We start from the raw sequence: 20,150 nt of genomic DNA, 5'->3' as shown, positions 1-20,150 counted from the left end.
AACACACTTAAATCTTATAGTGAGACTGCTAATAGTAAAGCAAAAATAATGCGAATGTACTCCAACTAAAGTTTGTAAAAGAAAATGCGATGCGTTATTTATTGTAGTGTTTATTTTTTTTATTATTAACTAATTATAACAGTAATAATAATTTGTGTTTGTTATACACAAGTGTGCATAAGTGTTTTAGTTGTGTGAGGAAATAGAAAACATCCGCTAAAATAAAAATAAAAACGTACACAAGAGCAAATGTGTAAGTTTACACCATTTTAATGAAAAAATATTCTGATGACCAAGTTTATAATTTAATGCAGACGTTTTGCACATCTTTTAAAAGCACGCATGCTTGCAGCAAAACAACACAAAGTCTGGAAAAAAGGGCATGCTTTATATCTGAACAAAAAGTACAAATGTACGGCATTTTAATACACATGGTCACCACGGCTTTAAATTAAACGCTCACAAAACATTTCCTGCAAAATATAATGTAAAACATCTAACTAAAAAGTGCATTTGACACAATTCCAATATCACTTATTTGCAATTATTCACATATTTACTTAATGACCCTATCCTATTTTTACTTCAAGTTTGCAATTGTAGCATACTGTACTTGTGTGTGTGTGTGTGTGTGTGTGTGTGTGTGTGTGTGTGTGTGTGTTTTAAATCAAGTATTTGGTTTGCAGACTGAGACAACTTTAGTCCTCTAGGAAGTTAGTAGCATGACTACTAACTCTAAAAATAGTGAGCATTCCGACTTACGCACATGTTTCAGTGTACTATCAGTTATCTAATAGGCGATGTAACCTGCGAAAAAAACGACGAGCACTTGCCTTGTGCGATTCAAACACGATCGCAGTGCTTGGATTTGTCGAATAAACACATAAATTCTGGATATTTAGGATGTAAAAAATCAAAAACTCTCCATTTTACAATATGATATCCGTGTCGATCCATGTGATTGGACTCATCGAAAGCAACACTTAGAAATCTCAACACATACACATAAATTAACACCACTGCAACATAGATAGCTCTTGCCTTGATTGTATAGCCAGTGTTTGTCAAGGTCTATAATTAAAATTCAACTTTGGAGTACAGGTGTTGACCGACAGGCCCAGTCCGCAGGTGTCAGTGCACCGCGACCGACTGCAGCGTCGCGGGTCCCGTCAGGGTTTCGCTCGGGGTGGCCGGGCTGCTTTGGCTGGTCGCTGTCTGCGGGGACGTCGGGCTCAGAGACTGCGGAGAGTTCGATAGGAATGCCGGGATGTGGTGAGGCAGCGCTGCCGGGGTCGGCTTAATCGGGACCGGGATCGCTGGTAAGGTCTGTCCGCCGTGGCAGAGCGACTTGATGGGCACACCATAGGCACTGTAATCGCTGGTGGTCATGGAGATGGGAGCCGCGCTGTCCATCATGCTAGTGCTGTACATATGGGGCCAGGCTGTGGTCAGCTGGTTGTGGAGGGGGTACCCGGTGGAGAACGCCAGTCCTCCGGGAACTTTGTACTCTCGGGCGATGATGTTCTCGATGGCGAACGGGTGCTTGAACGTGGACGGCTGGGAGACTCCCAGGTTGTAGCTGGACATCTGAGGGAGGTGTGTGCCTAGGGCACTGAGCCGGAGCTTGGCGTGCTGCTGGAGGTAGTGGGCAGCGTCCGAGGGCTTGCTGGGTGCCAGGTGCTCTGATGTCATCACCTTGAAGCGTTTGCGGCGTCGCAGGAAACTTCCGTTCTCGAACATGTCTCCGCAGCTGGGATGAAGCGCCCAGAAACTACCCTTTCCGGGCTGGTCCGGACGTCGGGGGATTTTAATGAAGCAGTCGTTGAAGGAGAGGTTGTGGCGGAGGGAGTTCTGCCAGCGCTGGGTGTTTTCCCGGTAGTACGGAAAGCGGTCCATGATAAACTTGTAGATCTCGCTGAGAGGAAGCATCTTCTCCGGACAACTCTGGATGGCCATGGCGGTGAGAGAAATGTAGGAGTACGGCGGTTTCTGATCGCTGTAGGTGTTTCTCCCGGGTCTGGGCATCCTGTCCAAATCGCGTGTTGGAACTCAGTAGAAAATTCAGAAGCCTATTCGCTAGTTTTTGTTTAAGTCGGAGACGCGGACGTCCTGCGAGTTCACTTCTTGAACTCGAGAAAGAACAAGTGTCTTCCTTCTTTCCAGGCCAGCTTGAATGGACCAGATCCCCTCTCTCTCACACACACTCTCTCTCTCTCTTTCTTGATAAGACTAAGAGCTAAGTGGCTGCCTCCATGTCCTTCCTCTAACCATCTGATAGTTTTATGTGGCGACATGGGCAGAAAAGACCCCTGTAGAGGCGCTTCATTAATGTGCCACTTCTTTGCTATCACATGACAATCGCCTTGGGAGGAGGGGGGCTGGGAGAAAGGCATAATCTGGTTTCATTTACACCTATTTACATGGACACCTTGGGCCAATAGAAATCATTTCCATTTGAAGACAGAGCAAAGGGGTGAAAAGGCTCGGCAACCGGAATTGAACTGCGATGGCACCCGGTAACAGTGTGTGAAGGTATGTGTGTGAACCTTTCTGCGCGCTTCGTAGGGTGCTTGGTCTACAATTCACACGTACAAATGGAGCTACTGAGCATTGGGATGTTTGACATGGAAATTGGCTGGAACTTGCATGCAGTTTGCATTGTTACTTTTCGCTTGTCTTGCTGTCATGACACAGTTCGTATGACTTTCGCCGGCTTTGTTATGCCTGATGTCAATTGCACCCCAACGTAAACATGTGGAGGGCAAATTAAACCGTGTAGGCGACACATTTTCTTCGTGTATTTCCACATGACTAACCTGGGCGCCTCGTTATTATAATGAGCCAAGGGAGTCATACATGTGTCATTTGGCCCATAAGCATATGTTTATTGGCAACTAGGAAATGAGCTTCACGGATGGTCTTTTACCGCAGTCAGGCGATATATTTGATTAACAATAACTAAGACGAACGTGCACATGCTAGTCGCTGCTTAAAGTGTACTTTCAATTGCTGGCTTCAATTTGTAGTTTTATTTATTCTTAATAGAAAAAAATACATTTAATTAGGTTGGTGATTAGAAACGAAAGTGTTATGGGATAATTATGAGAACGCACCATATTTAACATGCAATTAATACCAATAACAATACGACTAAATAATTACACGTAGTTCATTACACGGTGCTTACTTATGCAAATACACATTAACACTAATGTAAAGTGTGAAGAAATGATCAAAGCACATTTGGCAAATGATTTATATTCGCTTAAATTTAAAGCCAAATCTCATTATTGCGGTTTTAAATGCGCGGGCACATCCGACAATATTAACAGCAATACTTGAGATACCTCTCGACGAAGCCGAAGACTGGATAAATATAAAAAAGCACGAGCTGTTTGCACAGCAAGGCGCTCCACGTGTGTTAATGCAGAATAATTCGCATTATGTTTTTTTAATGCAAATTAAAAGTGTGAGATTTCTTCCTATAAAGCCACACAAGTGACGTGACCCGGAGGGCGCGTAAGAAAATGTGCAAACATTTAAACAAAACAAAACAAACAAAAAAAAAAAAACCTTCTTGAAATGAAACTTCATGATGGCAGGCGGGCTTTTGTGCTCATGTAAAGCAAACTGAAAAGTACTTCAGATATGCAAATAAAGCCTTCAGAGTGGCGTTGTGAAAACTGTATAAAATATCCATAAGTCAATTATATGAATGTGAAAACCAAATGGAAGCCTATTTTGAGCAATGGCCATTCAAGCTTTTTTTTTTTCAGGGCTCACCAAGGGCCACCTTTCCGCTTGGCGAGTTTGCAATGAGATGGACCACACACGAGCTTCGCGGATTTGCTCATAATTTATGCAAATTTCCCACCATAAATCCACCAATGAGACCCCTGACTGCTCTGACGGATCGCGAATAGAATCAACCATACAAGTGATTAGAAGCGATGCGCATTGTTTATTTTGATGCCTGTTTGGAAGATGCAGGAGGGAGAAGGTCTGTATCTAAACCGCGGGAAGAGAGAGAGAGAGAGAGAAAGAAAAAACGCTTTTACCAAGCAGCTAATATTTACAAAACAGGAGGAAAGTACCAAGCAAAGCGTTATAGTTTCCTTGGTTGCCGCACAATCACCGTCTCAAACACTTTCTTTCCAAGCTAGGAAGTCATGCAGCTTCTCGCTGCGCCATGAAGTACCTCTTTTTAACTTGTCATTCCTCTGCTTGTGTATTGACAGAAAAGGGCCAAAGGATTCCAATTTTCCAGGCTTCTTTCACATGAAGTTTTCCAGAGTTCTTCAGAGGCTGTCTTTGGGAAGCGGCGTCGAGCTTGTGTGACAGAGCAAGTATTCTTCAATGATCTGCCGACAAAAAGTATCCGGCACCTTCAGTGCGCGTGAGAGAAAGAGAGGGAGAGTTTGTGTTTGCGCTCATAAAAAGCATTTATTTCTCTGCCCAAATGTTTACCCAGACAAGAAACAATGGAAAAAACAACTATGTGACTTTTAAGTGTTTTCAAGGATGCGTTTGGCATAAAAATAACACCCAATAAAACACCTCACACGAGAGTGTACGCATGCAACTGGATAATATAAACAAGCAATCTCTGTGGACATGAGTTTAATATGTTTATTTACATATATCAAACTTTTATATTATATCAAATTGGTTTGATTACCATTTTATACATAAAAAAAATCTTATATATTATAAATCATTTCAGTACATTTATCTCTCTCTATTTATTTGTTTGCGTTTTAACACTTAAATAAAAAATAAATGTTGACATATTAAATATATAAATCCATAGAAAACACGATAACCTATTATTTAATTTAATTTTGCGCTGATTAAATGTAGGCCTGCTTAAACACGATAGCATGTTTCATTGTAAACACAAATTAAACGAGCTTATTGAATAAATATACGACCCAAATAAACATTATAAATAAAACAAATTTGGCTTAAATATATTAAGCGAACGCCATCATCTCTATTCGATTTTTTTTCCCCAAAGTCCCCCCTTTTGGATCTGTTCCCAGACCCTTTTAATTACACGTGTACCGTGTAAAATATATTTGCAATATTATGCAAATGAGGCCGGTCGCCCGCGCGCTGATCCCGCAGACACGCAGTTGAATGTTTTCACAGTTAATCACGCGCACAATGGCACAGTATCAACCTGTGATGAGGGACCACCCAACTCATTGCACCGTTTCCCCCGTATTTTCGCGGGATAAAGTTTCCGGCAGCTGTCATGGAAATCAGCTTTGTCCTTAACTTAACGGTTAACCAATGTGACGAGGACGAGCCGTGCGTATTTGTTCACTGAAGATTTGCTGCCGCTTTCTTTTTTTTACGGAAAGCGCGCAACTGCAAATGCCACCGCGGTTCCTGAATGGCTCGAGTCCCCGCAGCAGTAGATCAACTGTATAATGTGCGAGTGAGTTTGGTCATTTGTACAAGCCGAACAAAGGTTGGTCTAAGCCAAATTGCATTGCACTTGTGAACCGGGGGCTCTACTCTTAAGTATCTTTTACAGCTGGGGGGACCGAGGACAATTTTGTGTGCGTCTGAAAAAGGCAGAAAAACAAAGGCACTTTCTGAAGCATCTTAAAGTAGAGTAGTGAGGCGTGACATTCCCAGGGCGATGGGACACAAAGGCTGAGGTCACGCGGATGAAAAAGAGAATCAAACAGCCACTTTCACACGTCTGCCCTCCGCCGCACAATAGGAAACAAATGTTGTTAAAAGAGGATCGATGCCATTCATTGTAAGGCAGCGAATGATAGCAAAACAATATTGTCAAACTGAATCAACTTTGGGATATGCTGCCACCCAGGAAAAAAAAGGAGGGACGGGGAGAGATTTTCACTCTGCCTTTTACATCCGTGCAAGAGCCGTCAATAGAGGGGAAACCGAGCAGCGCATTTTCAACAACAATAAAATAAAACTTTGGTGTTTAGCCTGGCTATAACTACTCTAAAATAACCGAATGGTCTATCCACGAAAATAAAAATGCTAATTATCATATGTATTGCTTTTATATTTTACAAAAAAACCCTGAGTTGAGTTATATTTGATATATAAAAAATTAAAAGCACGGTGACATTGATAAACAAAGCTCAAAGTCTTTCTTTATTTGCTTATTTTTATTTAACTATTAATTTTTTTGTTGTTTGTTTTGGTCGCTGTAAAATATTTGGCTTACTGTATGTAGATTAGGCTGCACAACGGCGTCGTTTAGTACATATAAGTCTATTATTAATATTTATTTTTTTAGATATGCCTATTATTAAAAACAGCTTATATTAATAGTCATTAACATAAACTGATTTGCTTTCTATAGGAAGTCAAAATGTCATGACAAAAATATTTGGCTGTAGATTAGGCTACAAAACTATGTCTTTTAGTGCACGAGTCTATTATCATTGATTTTTTTTAAATAGGCCTATTATTAAAAACAGCCTATTTTAATAGTCCATCATTAACATAAACTGATCTGCTTTACACGGGAAATCAAAATGTCATGACAGCATTTATTTTCTCACAAGTGCAGCGTTTGTATAAGGTTTGAGGACGTTTTTGAACCGCAGACATCAAGATGAAATTTTGATTTATTAACTCATTTAATTCATTTTCATTCGGCTTAGTCCCTATTTATCGCCACAGCGGAACGAACCGCTAGATTTTGATTGAATAAAAACATAATATATAACAACGTGCATCATAAGTAGCATATATCAGTCGTTCTGACACATGCATATGTACAAATAATATAAAATATAATAACATATAACAGCCATGTCACTCACAAAAAGCTGTAATTGAATATATAGCTCATGCCTTACAATTGTATTATTATTATTATTATTATTATTATTATTATAGTCTCTATCATAATAAATACCCCTGCCTTACAATTGTATTATTATTTTATTATTATTATTATTATTGTTATTATTAATATTATAGTCTCTATCATAATAAATACCCCTGCCTTACAATTGTATTATTATTATTATTATTATTATTATTATTATTATTATTATTATTATTAGTCTCTATTAGTGCTCGTCAGGCTGCTGTCGAGCTTTCCGTCAACTCAATGTGTAGTTTTTTTGTCGCGTTATTAGCCCCATCTTTCTCCAGGCAATGTAGATTTACCAAAGAACTAATGAATAAACAAATTGCAATGGCTGGCGGTGTAATTGACATTGTTAATGCAAACATTTGTACAAACATGTTATCAGAATTACTGCGTCGGGATACTGTGCCAACAACAATGCATCATAATTCAGAAACAATAAACGAGTTTTTATGAAGCAATCAAGTCTGTTTTTAGTGATTTAGTGGGTGTGTTTGTGTATCGATAATCCTTTATCAGGTGCATCATCATAACTCAAAGCGTTTTCAGTCGCGGGGAACCTGTCGGACCTTTACATCTGACTCATCCTGCGTTTTCGGAGTCCGAGCAGCATTGTTTTAATGAAGTCTGCGGCGATCTGCTTCCCCCTGAGATGCTTTACGGTGCAATTAAGAGCGTATTTGTGATGCGGCGTATGAATATTCAAGAGAATGTCAATTAATTAGCAGACAGAGGGCTCTCATTACGACGCTCAAAAGCCTTTAGTGGCGAGTGAAAAGCGTAGAGGAGGGGCTCGCGCGCCAATCCTGTTAAACGCTATTATCGCACACTGCCCTCATTTGCTTGATGGACTTTGTCTTAATTATGGGCTTATGGTTTGTTAGCTGTATCATCACATAACTTAAAGGAACCGCCGTGCTATTATATAGGCATTCTGGAGGCAGAGCGCTTGCGTCTTAAATTTAGCTTTCTTTCACCATGGTTTTACAAACAAACTTAGTATCATTTTAGCCGTCATCACAGCGGAATTAACCGCCAATTACTATGGCATTTGTTTTATGTTTGATGCGGAGGATACAAGCAAGTCAATAAAATAATAAAACAGTTTGTTAGCTATATGATAACCACGTTTTTTTGTATTTGTTAAATTTCTATTTGTATTAAGCTGCATAATCACATCGCCCATCGAGCTGCAACCCAGTACTGGGAAATCATTCAATAATTCTTTTTCCTTCATTTTAGTCTCTTTATTCCACATGGATCTCCACAGCGGAATGAACCGCCAACTTATCCAGTATATGTTTTATACAGCGGATGCCTTTCCTGCTGCAACCCAGTACTGGGAATTTATTTATTTATTCATTCTCCTTTTATTTCCTTTTATTCATTCTCCATAAATTCATTTTCCTTTGGCCTAGTCCCTTTATTCATCAGGGATTGCCACCACGGAATGAACCGCCAATTTATCCAGCAGATGTTTTATACAGCAGATGTTTATCCAGCTGCAACCCAATACTGGGAATTTATTCATTCATTCGTTCGTTTTCCTTTGGCTTAGTGCCTTTATTCATCAGGGATCGCCACAGCGGAATGAACCACCAACTTATCCAGCTTTTTTTTATTTATTTTTATTTTTTTACAGCGGATGGCCTTTTAGCTGCAACCCAGTACTGGCGAATTATTTGTTTATTTTTTTTTATTTATTTATTTATTTATTTATTTATTTATTTATTTATTTATTTATTTATTTTGGCAACCTTCTCAGAACATTGCAGGGAAGTTTTGTTTTAGTTGACGTTTAAGTTTAAGATTTGTTTTGTTTGTTTTGTTTGCTTCCAGAAACGTTCTCCTAACCTATAGACAACGTTTAATATAAGCAAAGAAAACGTTCCTGGCTAACCAACAGAGAACATTGTGGAAACCAAAACTTGACAACAAAATGACAACAATACAAATGTATATCGTTTATAACTCCATATGTATATTTCTGTACTTCAATAAACATGGATTAGCTATGGCAGGTTAATACCAAATTGAATCGTTTCTAGCTGATTCCTTTTGTGCAGGTCTTCGTTATTTGGATGTTTTGTAGCATTTGGATATTAAAATCAAACAAAACGACATCACAAATGTTGTACCTAAGCATTTTTTACACTTAAAAGTCCGTAGGCTATATATTGTCATCATCTTTTAAACAAGGGCGTTTCAAGAGTTTTCATGATTGTTCTTGATGAATATTATTATTCATAATTACATGCAATGACCCTAAATCAAACCCTAATCGTTAGTACATGTTGTTTATTCAGGGTTCAGTTACACGATGAAAAGAACACTATGATGTATTTTTAAGCGATTAACACTGTATAATTGCTTTTAATTATTGTAGACATGCTTCTACTCATTTTGTTGCTTTCAAGTGCTGTATATGGGTAACACGAACGCTACAGTCAATAAACATCCTTCAAAACACACGTTTATGCCCTTTAATTCACTACAAAAAAACATACGGGATTATACGCTGTTGTTATTTGCTGGATTTCCCCGAAAAGGTCGCAGCGATAAATACAAAGGTTAGCCGCTAAGCTGAGTCCCGTATTAGTATGCATGTAAAATTAATTAGCTGCTTCTCGGTGACATCAAAAAGAAGTACCTGGGAGAACGACGCCTTCAGGGCATGCCGAACATATGCTGGGATTACAGTTAATGGACTAATTACATAAATTAGGCATTCATTATACAGCACATCAGGTGTGGAGGATGTCTCAATTGAGTGCAGTCGGGGACGTACGGGGAATCAAAAGGGGTTTTACTAAAAGGCCGGTCAAGACTCATTTGTCCAGGCCATTTTTCTTCTGGATAGATAGATAGATAGATAGATAGATAGATAGATAGATAGATAGATAGATAGATAGATAGATAGATAGATAGATAGATGGATAGATGAATGGATAAATAGATAATGAATGTGAAATAATATAATGAAAGAAATAATTTATAGAAAAATAATACGTAAGTTTTTGTAGCGTAATATACAAACCAACTCGGACAATATATATGACTTTAAACTATTACACATAGGCTATTCATGATAGATAGATAGATAAATAGATAGATGGATGGATAGATAGACTGTATAATATAACATTGTATATATATTGTATAAAATGTAACGTATAAGAAATAATATAGAGAGAATTAAGTAAGATACAACACCAACCCAGACGATATATCACTTTAAACTTTTAAAAATGTTCATTATAGGTTATATGATCATTTAAAGTAGTAAAATAGTCTATGGGAACGTTCTAAGAATGTTATGAGAATGTTAGATAGATAGATAGATAGATAGATAGATAGATAGATAGATAGATAGATAGATAGATAGATAGATAGATAGATAGATAGATAGATAGATAGATAGATACATGATAGACAGACAGACAGACAGACAGACAGATAGATAGATAGACAAATACATGATAGATAGATAGATAGATAGATAGATAGATAGATAGATAGATAGATAGATAGATAGATAGATAGATAGATAGATAGATAGATAGATAGATAGATAGATAGATAGATAGATAGATAGATAGATAGATAGATAGATAGATAGATGGATGGATGGTAGTTCTTCAGTTGGCCATCAGGTGGGGGCAAACATACAAGAGTCTTGGGTTTTCTGAGCAGTAAATTCACAGATGTAAAGCACTTGACCTTATTTCAGTTGCAATCCCAACAGAAGACATGTATTCTGTTCATCTTCTGTCTGTTTATTCGCTTGCTGAATAAATAGGGTTGCGTGAGGCTTTGTGCGATATTTAAAATGATACACAATGTAGCAGAGAAAACAAATGTCATGATATTAAACTAAACGTGAAAGTATGAAAGTTAAAAACAAACAAACAGAAAAACTAGCATGTGTCATTGTTTTTTTAACATACGGTAATGTGTGTATCTATTTGTATATTAATGCTGTTAATTTACCCTAATGCTGTAAAAATATTATTATTAATAATCATCTATGTATAGTAAAATGCTGTTTATCATTCTGTTTTTATCTGTGTGTGTGTGTGTGTGTGTGTGTGTGTGTGTGTGTGTATTCTGGAATTAAAATGCTTCATCCAATACAATATTATAATAATACTTTACTAGTTTTTAGACACTCAAATGATTCATATTTATTTTCACAATAATAATATATATTTATTCACAGTTTATATTTACTTTTCATGCATTAAGTAAGAAATCATTGTGAAACACACTCAATCCTCAGTACAGTTTTTTACAAACGCTATAGGACACATTTCTCAATACTGAGGTCGCTTTTGCAAAACTCTTCACTCAATTCTCCTAACTCCTGACTTTCAGCTTGGCAAAGCCGTTCATTTCACATTCAAAATGCACAACAACTACCAACACACTGTATTCAGCTCTCAAATTAACCCTGAACACTATTAAAGGTTGACAGCCCACAAACACACCGTCACCCACAAAACAATGAGCTAAAACATGCAGCATCACACAGTGTTTTCTTGAGTACAACAAGGACACATCTCTATTTATAATGGCAGTATATACTGTTAATAACTGCACTGTATGTTACTGGAATGAATCCGACATGATGCAGAATTCGTCAATAGTTTATGTCCTTCATTTATTTTAATTTTTAATTATTTGCACTAAGTAAAACACAAGAATTTGTATACACACCATCCACTGATGCAGATAAAATAGTCATGCTGATAATCCGGCCGGTTGAACTGCATTTTTAGATGTGAAATATGCTTCAGTAACATATTGCTGCTGTCTTATTCACTTTTGCATGATGTTATTGCTTTGAACAGAAGTTTTGAAACCAGTAAGCACGTGCAAAATGTCCTGTACGTGCAAAGATGTTTGGCAGTTGTTGTGTCTGATTGAGAGAGGAGATGAAATTTGAGAGATGTAGTCATTGAATGCATTTTGTGCCAAAACAATGAGAACTGATCCTCAGTTTAGCCCACAGAGACTTCTGTTGTGCTCGCTGTGTGAAGAGATGTGCAAAAGTCACCTAAATATTGAGAAATGTGTTCTAGCGTCTGTTAAAAAACTGTAAACAACCTTTTATAGTCCAGACGGTTGTCCTTCTGGTATTCGGTCATTTAATAATTGCTATTTTTCAACATATACTCAAAATAGCAAGATTGCGCATTACTGACCAGCATGATCATATTCAGATTTACAGTTGTTCAGCACCACGGAGAGCGCCGGCATTTAGCACACTGCCCACATTCTGTGTACTATCCTCTATCTGTCCACTCAGGATAACACAGAAGAATATAATACACAGAATGCAATTATGGACGCGTTATAATGCGAAATACAAAAAAAGAAGATATTTTGAAGAATGTTGATAGCCATTGACTGTTGTTGATAGCCATTTACATTTCAAACAAAGACATTCACACAATCTTTTCCCGCCTTCACTTCAGAGCAGCCATTTTGGATGACATCATCAGGATGATGATAGCCTCTTGATCAGTGATAAAATCACCGTTCTGTTATTTATATTTGTATTTGTTGTGTTGTATTTAGAGTTTTGCATGCATATTGATTTACTTGCATTCGTTTATACTTTTGTTTAATGTCTTTTTAAGTATTTTGTTTGTCATGTTACCCTACAACCTGTTGAATGGTTTAACCTATGGGCGGAGCTAATGCTATAAAATGGCCCAAAACCTTCACTCTTGGTGGGTAGTTTTAGGAGTAGGTTGTGTTGCGTGAGAGAGTATTATTAACAGATTTTTGTTCAGGTCATTGGCTTGATTTAGCTGGACACTCCTGTAAATGTTGAATAGTTTATTTTTCCGTGTTGTTATTTAGTCACTTTCACTGTTTTGCTGGATTTTTCTTTGCTTTGTGCCCAGTAAATCTTCACTTTCACCAGCGGCTTCTGTGACACTCTTTACCTCCATCATGATTGCCCGGTCAATCATAACACCCATGTTTATATTTCTCTGTGGATCAATCTTTCCTCCTCGCATTCTCCACCCTCAATCCTATGTAGCTCAATCTAAATACGTCTTAAACATGGAATACAGTGAGTACAGACTACTGGGTTTCACTTTATTTTGATGGTCTGTTCAGGTTACCATACATCTGCATGCCAGCTAATTCTCATTAGATTATAAGTAGACTGTTAGGTTGGGGTAAGTTGACATGCACTAGCAAAGTTTCTTATAGTCAGTCATAGATGTTTACATTAGATGTCGCCCAAGCTATTGTTGTCTATTGGAAGGAACATGTCAATAGAGCCGCCATTTTAGTACAGGGTAGCGCTCCTTTGGAATAATAGTGGGACCAAGATGCAGTGAATGACTGGCCATCCAGAGCCAGCGATATACACACATATATGCATACATCTACGATCAGGAGGTTTCCCGGTGGTCAGTATGCAAATATTGTTTAAAATTATGAATATTATAATTTTACATCACTTTTCTATATTAATGGATGAGTGAGCGCACAGACAGACGTTCGTTTGACAGCAGCCTCTGGTGGGTTTACGCGAGAACAGCGCGGGCGCGAACGGCACTCGCAGGAGACATCTGAGAAGCCAAAAAGGCGCACACAGCGGCCTCTCGCGGATTCGAAAACCAAAAACTGCAAAAATACGTACCTCCCGGGACGTATTTCGCGGTCTACAGAAACGTCCTCGGGACTACGCTTTCAGAATGAGCCTGGGTTGGTCACTCTAGGCCGGTGTTTTGATCCTAGAGTGTAAGATTGTGGGAAAATGTTTACTGTGTAAGTAAAAACAGTCAAAACTATCCCTAAAGAAAGCATTAGAAGACATCAGTCTTTACAGCAAGAGGATCAAGTTTTAACCACATCCACTTGTGTCTGACAGACATCTGGCCCACCACTGTGACACACAGCTGGCTAAATACTGCGGCTAAATGAATGGCACACGTCTATTTTGTGTGGGTGTGTGTGTGTGTTAAGGGGCTCTTCTCTCCCCAGTTCATTGAGTCCATATGGAGAAGAACAGCAGGAGTGATGAGTGCTCTACCCGGGGCTCGTGTTTGCGCTATTGAGTGTGACCAGGAGTGTGTGCGTGTGGAACAATCCTCCGCATAATTCATGACTGCCACGGGGGCTCCTGTGTACCGGTTTGTTATTGGATGTTTTACCTTCCAAAACCGATCACTTCTGCACAGCTTAAATAACCCTTCAAGAGTTCCCATTTAGCTGATGATTGCTTATAAAGCTTGTTTGGAATGCTGTCCCAGGAGAGAGCCCCGAGCTCATCAGATCCTCGAGCTCAGGGCTCCCTCATGTTTGCAAGGCGAGAGGGGAGTTTGAGCTCAGGAATATCTGGAGAACTCCCCTGCTGTAGTAGCTAATGAACAGATAGCGATTGCTCTTAAGAGATAACCAATTACTTGGAGCACGTCTATAGTGCGGATTTGGATTAGTCAATTAACTTAAGTTGCATGTTTTTGGATGGTGGGAGGAAACCGGGGAACCCGGGGGAAACCCACATGAGCACAGGGAGAACGTGTAAACTCTGCACAGAAATGTCGGCTGGCTTGGTAAGGACTAGAACCAGTGACGTTCTTGCTGTAGGGCAACAGTGCTAACCACTGGGCCACCGTGCCACCCATCTAGGAAAGCAGGAGGAGTTGGGGTGGAAGGGGGGATTCTTCAAAACGAAGATGGCTGTTATATGGAACTTATTTATAGTGGCTTAGGAATCGTCTGATTGGTGAATCATGAATTGAATAATGCAGGACCGGCTGCAGGCAATCATAAGCACGTGATCCTCTGGAAATTAGTTTAGGAATAAACTTCACTAAGTGGAAAAGACGTCCAGGGATGAAGCTGCTTTCGGTCATTCATATTATTATGACCGGACCGAATGAACAGGAAGCAGATTTAAAATATTTGATAAATACATTATAGGAACATACTCCGACCTGCCTTGTGTTTTTAAGATCTTTCCTAATGAAGGCACCTACACGATGAGCGTGAGAATAAATGTAAGAAATTTGCGCCACACATTCGCACTCAATGTGCAAACGTGTCACGAGTCGATATGCCTGCTCAAATGAAATGAACTATAACCCTGTGGTCCCTTGAGTGCACTTAACCTTTGACCCTTAAGACTTTGAGGTTTTCTTATCAAACTGTTTTCTGGCGCTAAATGGTTAGCGCGCAGACACATGGTGCAGTAGCACTTCAGGGCGCCCAGAGTTCGAATCCCGCCTGGAGGACATTTCCCAATCCTGCCCCCCTCTCTCTCTCTTTCTCTCTCACTCTCTCTCTCTCTCTCTCTCTCTCTCTCTCTCTCCCTCTTCCTCCAACATTGCTTCCTGTCTCATTACTGTCCTATCTAAAAAAAAGCCAAAAATAAATCTTGAAACATGATCAACATGATCCTCTCGTTCTACTAGTTATTTTAAAAAAACCTTTTTCAAGAGTTCCCACTTAGATATGCTTGGTGTATAAAGCAGGTTTGGCATGCTGTCCCGGGAGAGAACCCTGGGCTCGGAGATATTTGAGCCCAGGGCTCCCACCCGGTCGATAAGCATATCAGGAGATCCGAGATCAGGTAGGTCTCGAGAGCTCCCCCTTTAAGAAAAGGGAGGAAAAAGGAGGAGATGGGGTGGAAGGGGGGATTCTTCCAAATGAAGATAGAGCAGTAGGAAGAAAATGATCCATTTATAGTAAACTAGGATCACTCTGATTGGATTATTACTGATTACAGATGAGCGGCCAGACGTGCTCAATCATATCACGTGCTCCTCTCCAAATTAGTTTATGAAACTTCACTTATACTGATTCACTTGACCTCATGCATATATTTAGTTTGAGTCAATACAGAGATTTATCTGACTCTTTGCACCATTTCACTGCAGTATTCCCCTCCGTAAATTCATTTCTAACCATTTGTTTTATTCCATGAACAGATTAATTTGGGTTCATGTACTAATTTCACTAGTTCATTTGATTACTTGAACGGATCAATTCAAGTTGCTGCACATATTTTTCATCTTCATGGTAATCTTAAATCTTGGAATTTCTTACATCCATTGCATTGATTTACTTCAATGTTTGAATAACTACATTTTCAATTCCTTTGCCAGGACACAGTGAGCCCTCCTCTTTCCCCACTTTTTTTGTCGTGAAATATTGAGCCAGTTGCAGCTCAACTTTTGGTTTTACAATGTATATCACCTCTAGGATATAGTTTCAATACCAAAACAAATGAATAAAAGAAAAAAACAGTACCCTAGACACTTTTTCTGGAATCTACCGCTGACCTTGTTGTCTTTGTGTCTATAGTGGTTAAATATAAGACAACAGGTCGAAAAAATCATGTATTTTGATGTATTTTTAACTCTGTTTGTCTCTACAGTGGTTTAACATGAGGTAAAAAACAAAAGTCATATATTTATGTGTTTTTAATTCTGTATCTATTGCTGTCTTGGATCTTTCTCTCATCAAAAAGCTTTTTACTACATATTAAGAACATAATTTGCTATCATAATAATATTTTCATTCATTCCTTTTCTTTTCGGCTTAGTCCTTTTATTAATCCGGGGTCGCCACAGCGGAATGAACCGCCAACTTATCCAGCACATGTTTTACACAGCCGATGCCCTTCCAGCTGCAACCCATCACTGGGAAACATCCACACAGCCTCATTCATACTCATACACTGCGGACAATTTAGCCTTCCCAATTCACCTGCACTGCATGTCTTTGGACTGTGGGGGAAACCGGAGCACCCGGAGGAAACCCACGTGAACGCAGGGAGAACATGCAAACTCAATAATAATATTTAATAAAGTATTTTTAATTTGTAAACACTGTTTGTGTTAGTGGTGGTGAATTTAGCGAGTTTAACTTTGTTTTAAGTTGGCATCATGTTTGAAGCCTGATATGAAAACATGAGAGGGTATCGACTGTCTCCTGAAACAGGTAAACTCCACCTTTCTTCTTGTTTCGGAAAACACCAGATCGTATTGGTCGCCATGGAAGTTGCAATGATAATTAGCTAACCGTGCCTTTTGGAAAGGCTATTCTTAAAGAATAATGTCACAATGTTTGGTGTTGCTCAAACTAAACTCTTCATCAGCTGTTTCAATCCACCTATTTGTATGTGGATTTTGAATATGCGCATTAAAAAATGCTTAATATGCATACAAAAAATGCTTAATATGCATACATTTTGAAAATGCGTAGGATATTTTTTTAACTGAGTGGGATAAACCTTTTTATTTGATATGAGGTAATGCTCATAAACAACGATGGAAACACACTTACTGAATACATTTAAAAAAATCAGCTAAAATCCATCATCAATATGGTTCAGTATTATTACCTCCAGAACTGTCTTGAGCATCTGCGTTCCCAAAGAGTGTCTTGCATCTCTAAAAGCCACCGTGCTTTCATTACGTTTCATCCTTACCTTCTGATGCGCAAGTCATATATTATATAAGAAAAAAGGCCAGCAGCGGCTTCTCCTACTGCACCAAACTCCATGTTTCTTTTTGATATGCTTCACCAGTTTTTCAGCAAGTGCTGATTCTGATTCATTTTCCATCATTGTATGGAAACAGTGCTTTATTTGCAAATGTTTTATGCAATATTCCAGTTTTGCACCTAAATCTAATTCATATCATTGTATTGAACTTGGGGACTACCCTCCCCTCCATTCAGGATATTGCACCAAAGCAGTGCTTGTCCTGAGCCAGGAATTTTATCAAAGATGCTACTCAATACCCACTGTTCTTTCCAGTAGCCTCTGGGAAGAGGTTCCGCAGAATCACTAGGTTCTATAGAAGCTTTCTGCAACTGGCCATCAGACTGTTAACTCTTTAAGGGTCACAATATAGAGTTAGATTCATAACTATTTGGACATCGACACAATTCTAACATTTTTGGTTCTATACACTAACTGCAGACTGTCAGCTTTAATTTGAGGGTATTTACATCCAAATCAGGTGAACGGTGTAGGAATTACAACAGTCTGCATATGTGCCTCCCACTTGTAAAGGGACCAAAAGTAATTGGACAGCTTAATAATCATAAATCAAACTTTCACTTTTTAATACTGTTGCAAATCCTTTGCAGTCAATTACAGCCTGAAGTCTGGAACACATAGACATCACCAGACTCTGGGTTTCATCTCTGGTGATGCTCTGCCAGGCCTCTTAAGCAACTGTCTTCAGTTCCTGCATGTTCTTGGGGCGATTTCCCTTCAGTTTTGTCTTCAGCATGTGAAATTCTTGCTCAATCAGATTCAGGTCAGGTGATTGACTTGGCCACTGCATAACATTCCACTTCTTTCAAAAACTCTTTGGTTGCTTTTGCAGTTTGCTTTGGGTCATTCTTCATCTGCGCTGTGAAGCACCGTCCAATGAGTTCCGAAGCATTTGGCTGAATACGAGCAGAAAATATTGCCTGAAACACTTCAGATCTCATCCTGCTGCTTTTGTCAGCAGTCACATCATCAATAAAGACAACAGAACCAGTTCTCCAGTTAGAATTGTGTTGATGTCCAAATATTTATGGACCTAACTGTATTTATCTATGGTTATTTTTTACTCTAAAACTTGTGTGCACTATTGTGATTTGCACTGTTGATCCGCCTAATGAGGAGGACTATCAGTTAGCTGCTATGTATATACTATATATTTATTTATTGTTTAGGGTTATTTTAATTGAAACTGCAGAGCCAATGCTACACATTTTGTTCTGTGTATATGTACATGTGAATGACAATAAAGCTAAACTTGAACTTAAAACATAGCCATTGCTGTTTACAAATGTTCATTGGACCTACAACAAGAATTCTCAGCGCAGGATTCATTTTTCTACAGTGTTTATCTCAAAGCCAAACTTTCTAATAATCCAGAAGACCTTGATTATCTTATTGCGATGTGTGATGCGGGGATGGAGCTCAACTCTGCAGGAAAGTGGATCTCCAGTCATCCACTTCTGACTGAACTGCAGCTCTTCATTTGTTTGTCCAGAGGTAAACTGGTAGCGTGACTGAGCCTGCGTTCCCCCAATCTGTTTTCGCCATTTCGAGTTTTGCAATGACTTGATCTCGAGGAGAACTCCCTATCTATAGTCACGTGTCTGAAAACTATCAATTGCCAACACACAGACAATACCCACGAAAAAAAATCTCAATTTACAAGTTAGGGTTAACAACATCCGCCCATGTCCCTCCCTCACCAGTAGCCCACACACCTCCTCAACATCTCACGGGCGGCTCTGGTAAAAACAGCACGTCGTCATCAGCCGAGCTCTGCTTTTAATATGATCAGGAGATGTTGAGGCTTCTTGCGGCCCACACGCTCATAGAGACCTTGGTAATGAGCGAGAGGCACTTAGCCAACTGGGACCAGGCGAGGGGCATCCCATCTATCTTTCATCTCTCGCGTCTGGGGACGATTCGCTCTCCCAGGACGCCAGTGAAACCGCGAAAGATCACAGCCGCGTGCCACGCACCCCAGCCTAAATTAGTGTTTACCACACTGATAAACAACAACACCTTTTTTTATGTCAGGACAATGTGAAGAGTATCCTAAGGGCAGGTAATGGGATAATGAGCAGTGGATACATATTTCAGATACCAAAAAAAAGTGTTTTATAAGACACAAATGGAGTCCGGTAGTCAACAGGGGACAGGAGTGAATGGATTGTGTAGTGTGTAGATGATCGCAGTGACACGTTTACATGCACACAAAGAATCTGTTTATAGGATTGATGAACTGATTCATCACTGATCTGATTTATTTAGTAGTCAAATATTGAGGCAGTAGCAACTCAACTTATGGTTTTACAATGTATTTCACCTTTAGGATACAGTTTGAATAACAAAAAATAAATAATAATACCCTGGACACTTTTTCTGGAATCTACCGCTGACTTTGTTGCTTGTGTCTATAGTGGTTAAATATGAGACAATGGTATGTATATTTTTTAATTCTGTTTCTCTCTATAGTGGTTAAATATAGAATAATATGAAAACAAATTCATATATTTTGATGTATTTTTAAGTCTTTTTGTCTCTATAGGTATAACATGAGGTAATTTTTAATTCTGTATCGCTGCCTTTGAAGTTTCTCTCTTTAAGCTTTTTATTACATGTTATTAATTAAGTAAATATAATTTGCTATATTAATAAAAGTAGCGAAAGTAGTATTTAATAATGAGCAGCGGATACATATTTCAGAGACCCCATAAAAAAGTGTGTTTATAAGACACAAATGGAGTC

General features: G+C 38.8%; 1 protein-coding gene across 1 annotated transcript; it reads right to left on the bottom strand.

Moving 5' to 3' along the window:
• Positions 1-252: 252 nt before the first annotated feature.
• On the bottom strand, positions 253-2,472 carry foxb1a (forkhead box B1a). Its single transcript, XM_056451304.1, has one exon. It carries the CDS (start codon positions 2,023-2,025, stop codon positions 1,132-1,134), a length of 894 nt encoding a protein of 297 aa, XP_056307279.1. The 5' UTR covers positions 2,026-2,472; the 3' UTR covers positions 253-1,131.
• Positions 2,473-20,150: the final 17,678 nt, after the last annotated feature.

This window comes from Danio aesculapii, chromosome 25 (genome assembly GCF_903798145.1).
Source record: "Danio aesculapii chromosome 25, fDanAes4.1, whole genome shotgun sequence".
Taxonomy (NCBI): domain Eukaryota; kingdom Metazoa; phylum Chordata; class Actinopteri; order Cypriniformes; family Danionidae; genus Danio; species Danio aesculapii.
Note: the sequence above shows the minus strand (reverse complement) of the source record. Positions and strands in the feature narration are given on the sequence as shown.

Excerpts from the sequence above, each read along its gene's own strand:
- foxb1a (XM_056451304.1), bottom strand. The coding sequence starts at position 2,025 with ATGCCCAGACCCGGGAGAAACACCTACAGCGATCAGAAACCGCCGTAC.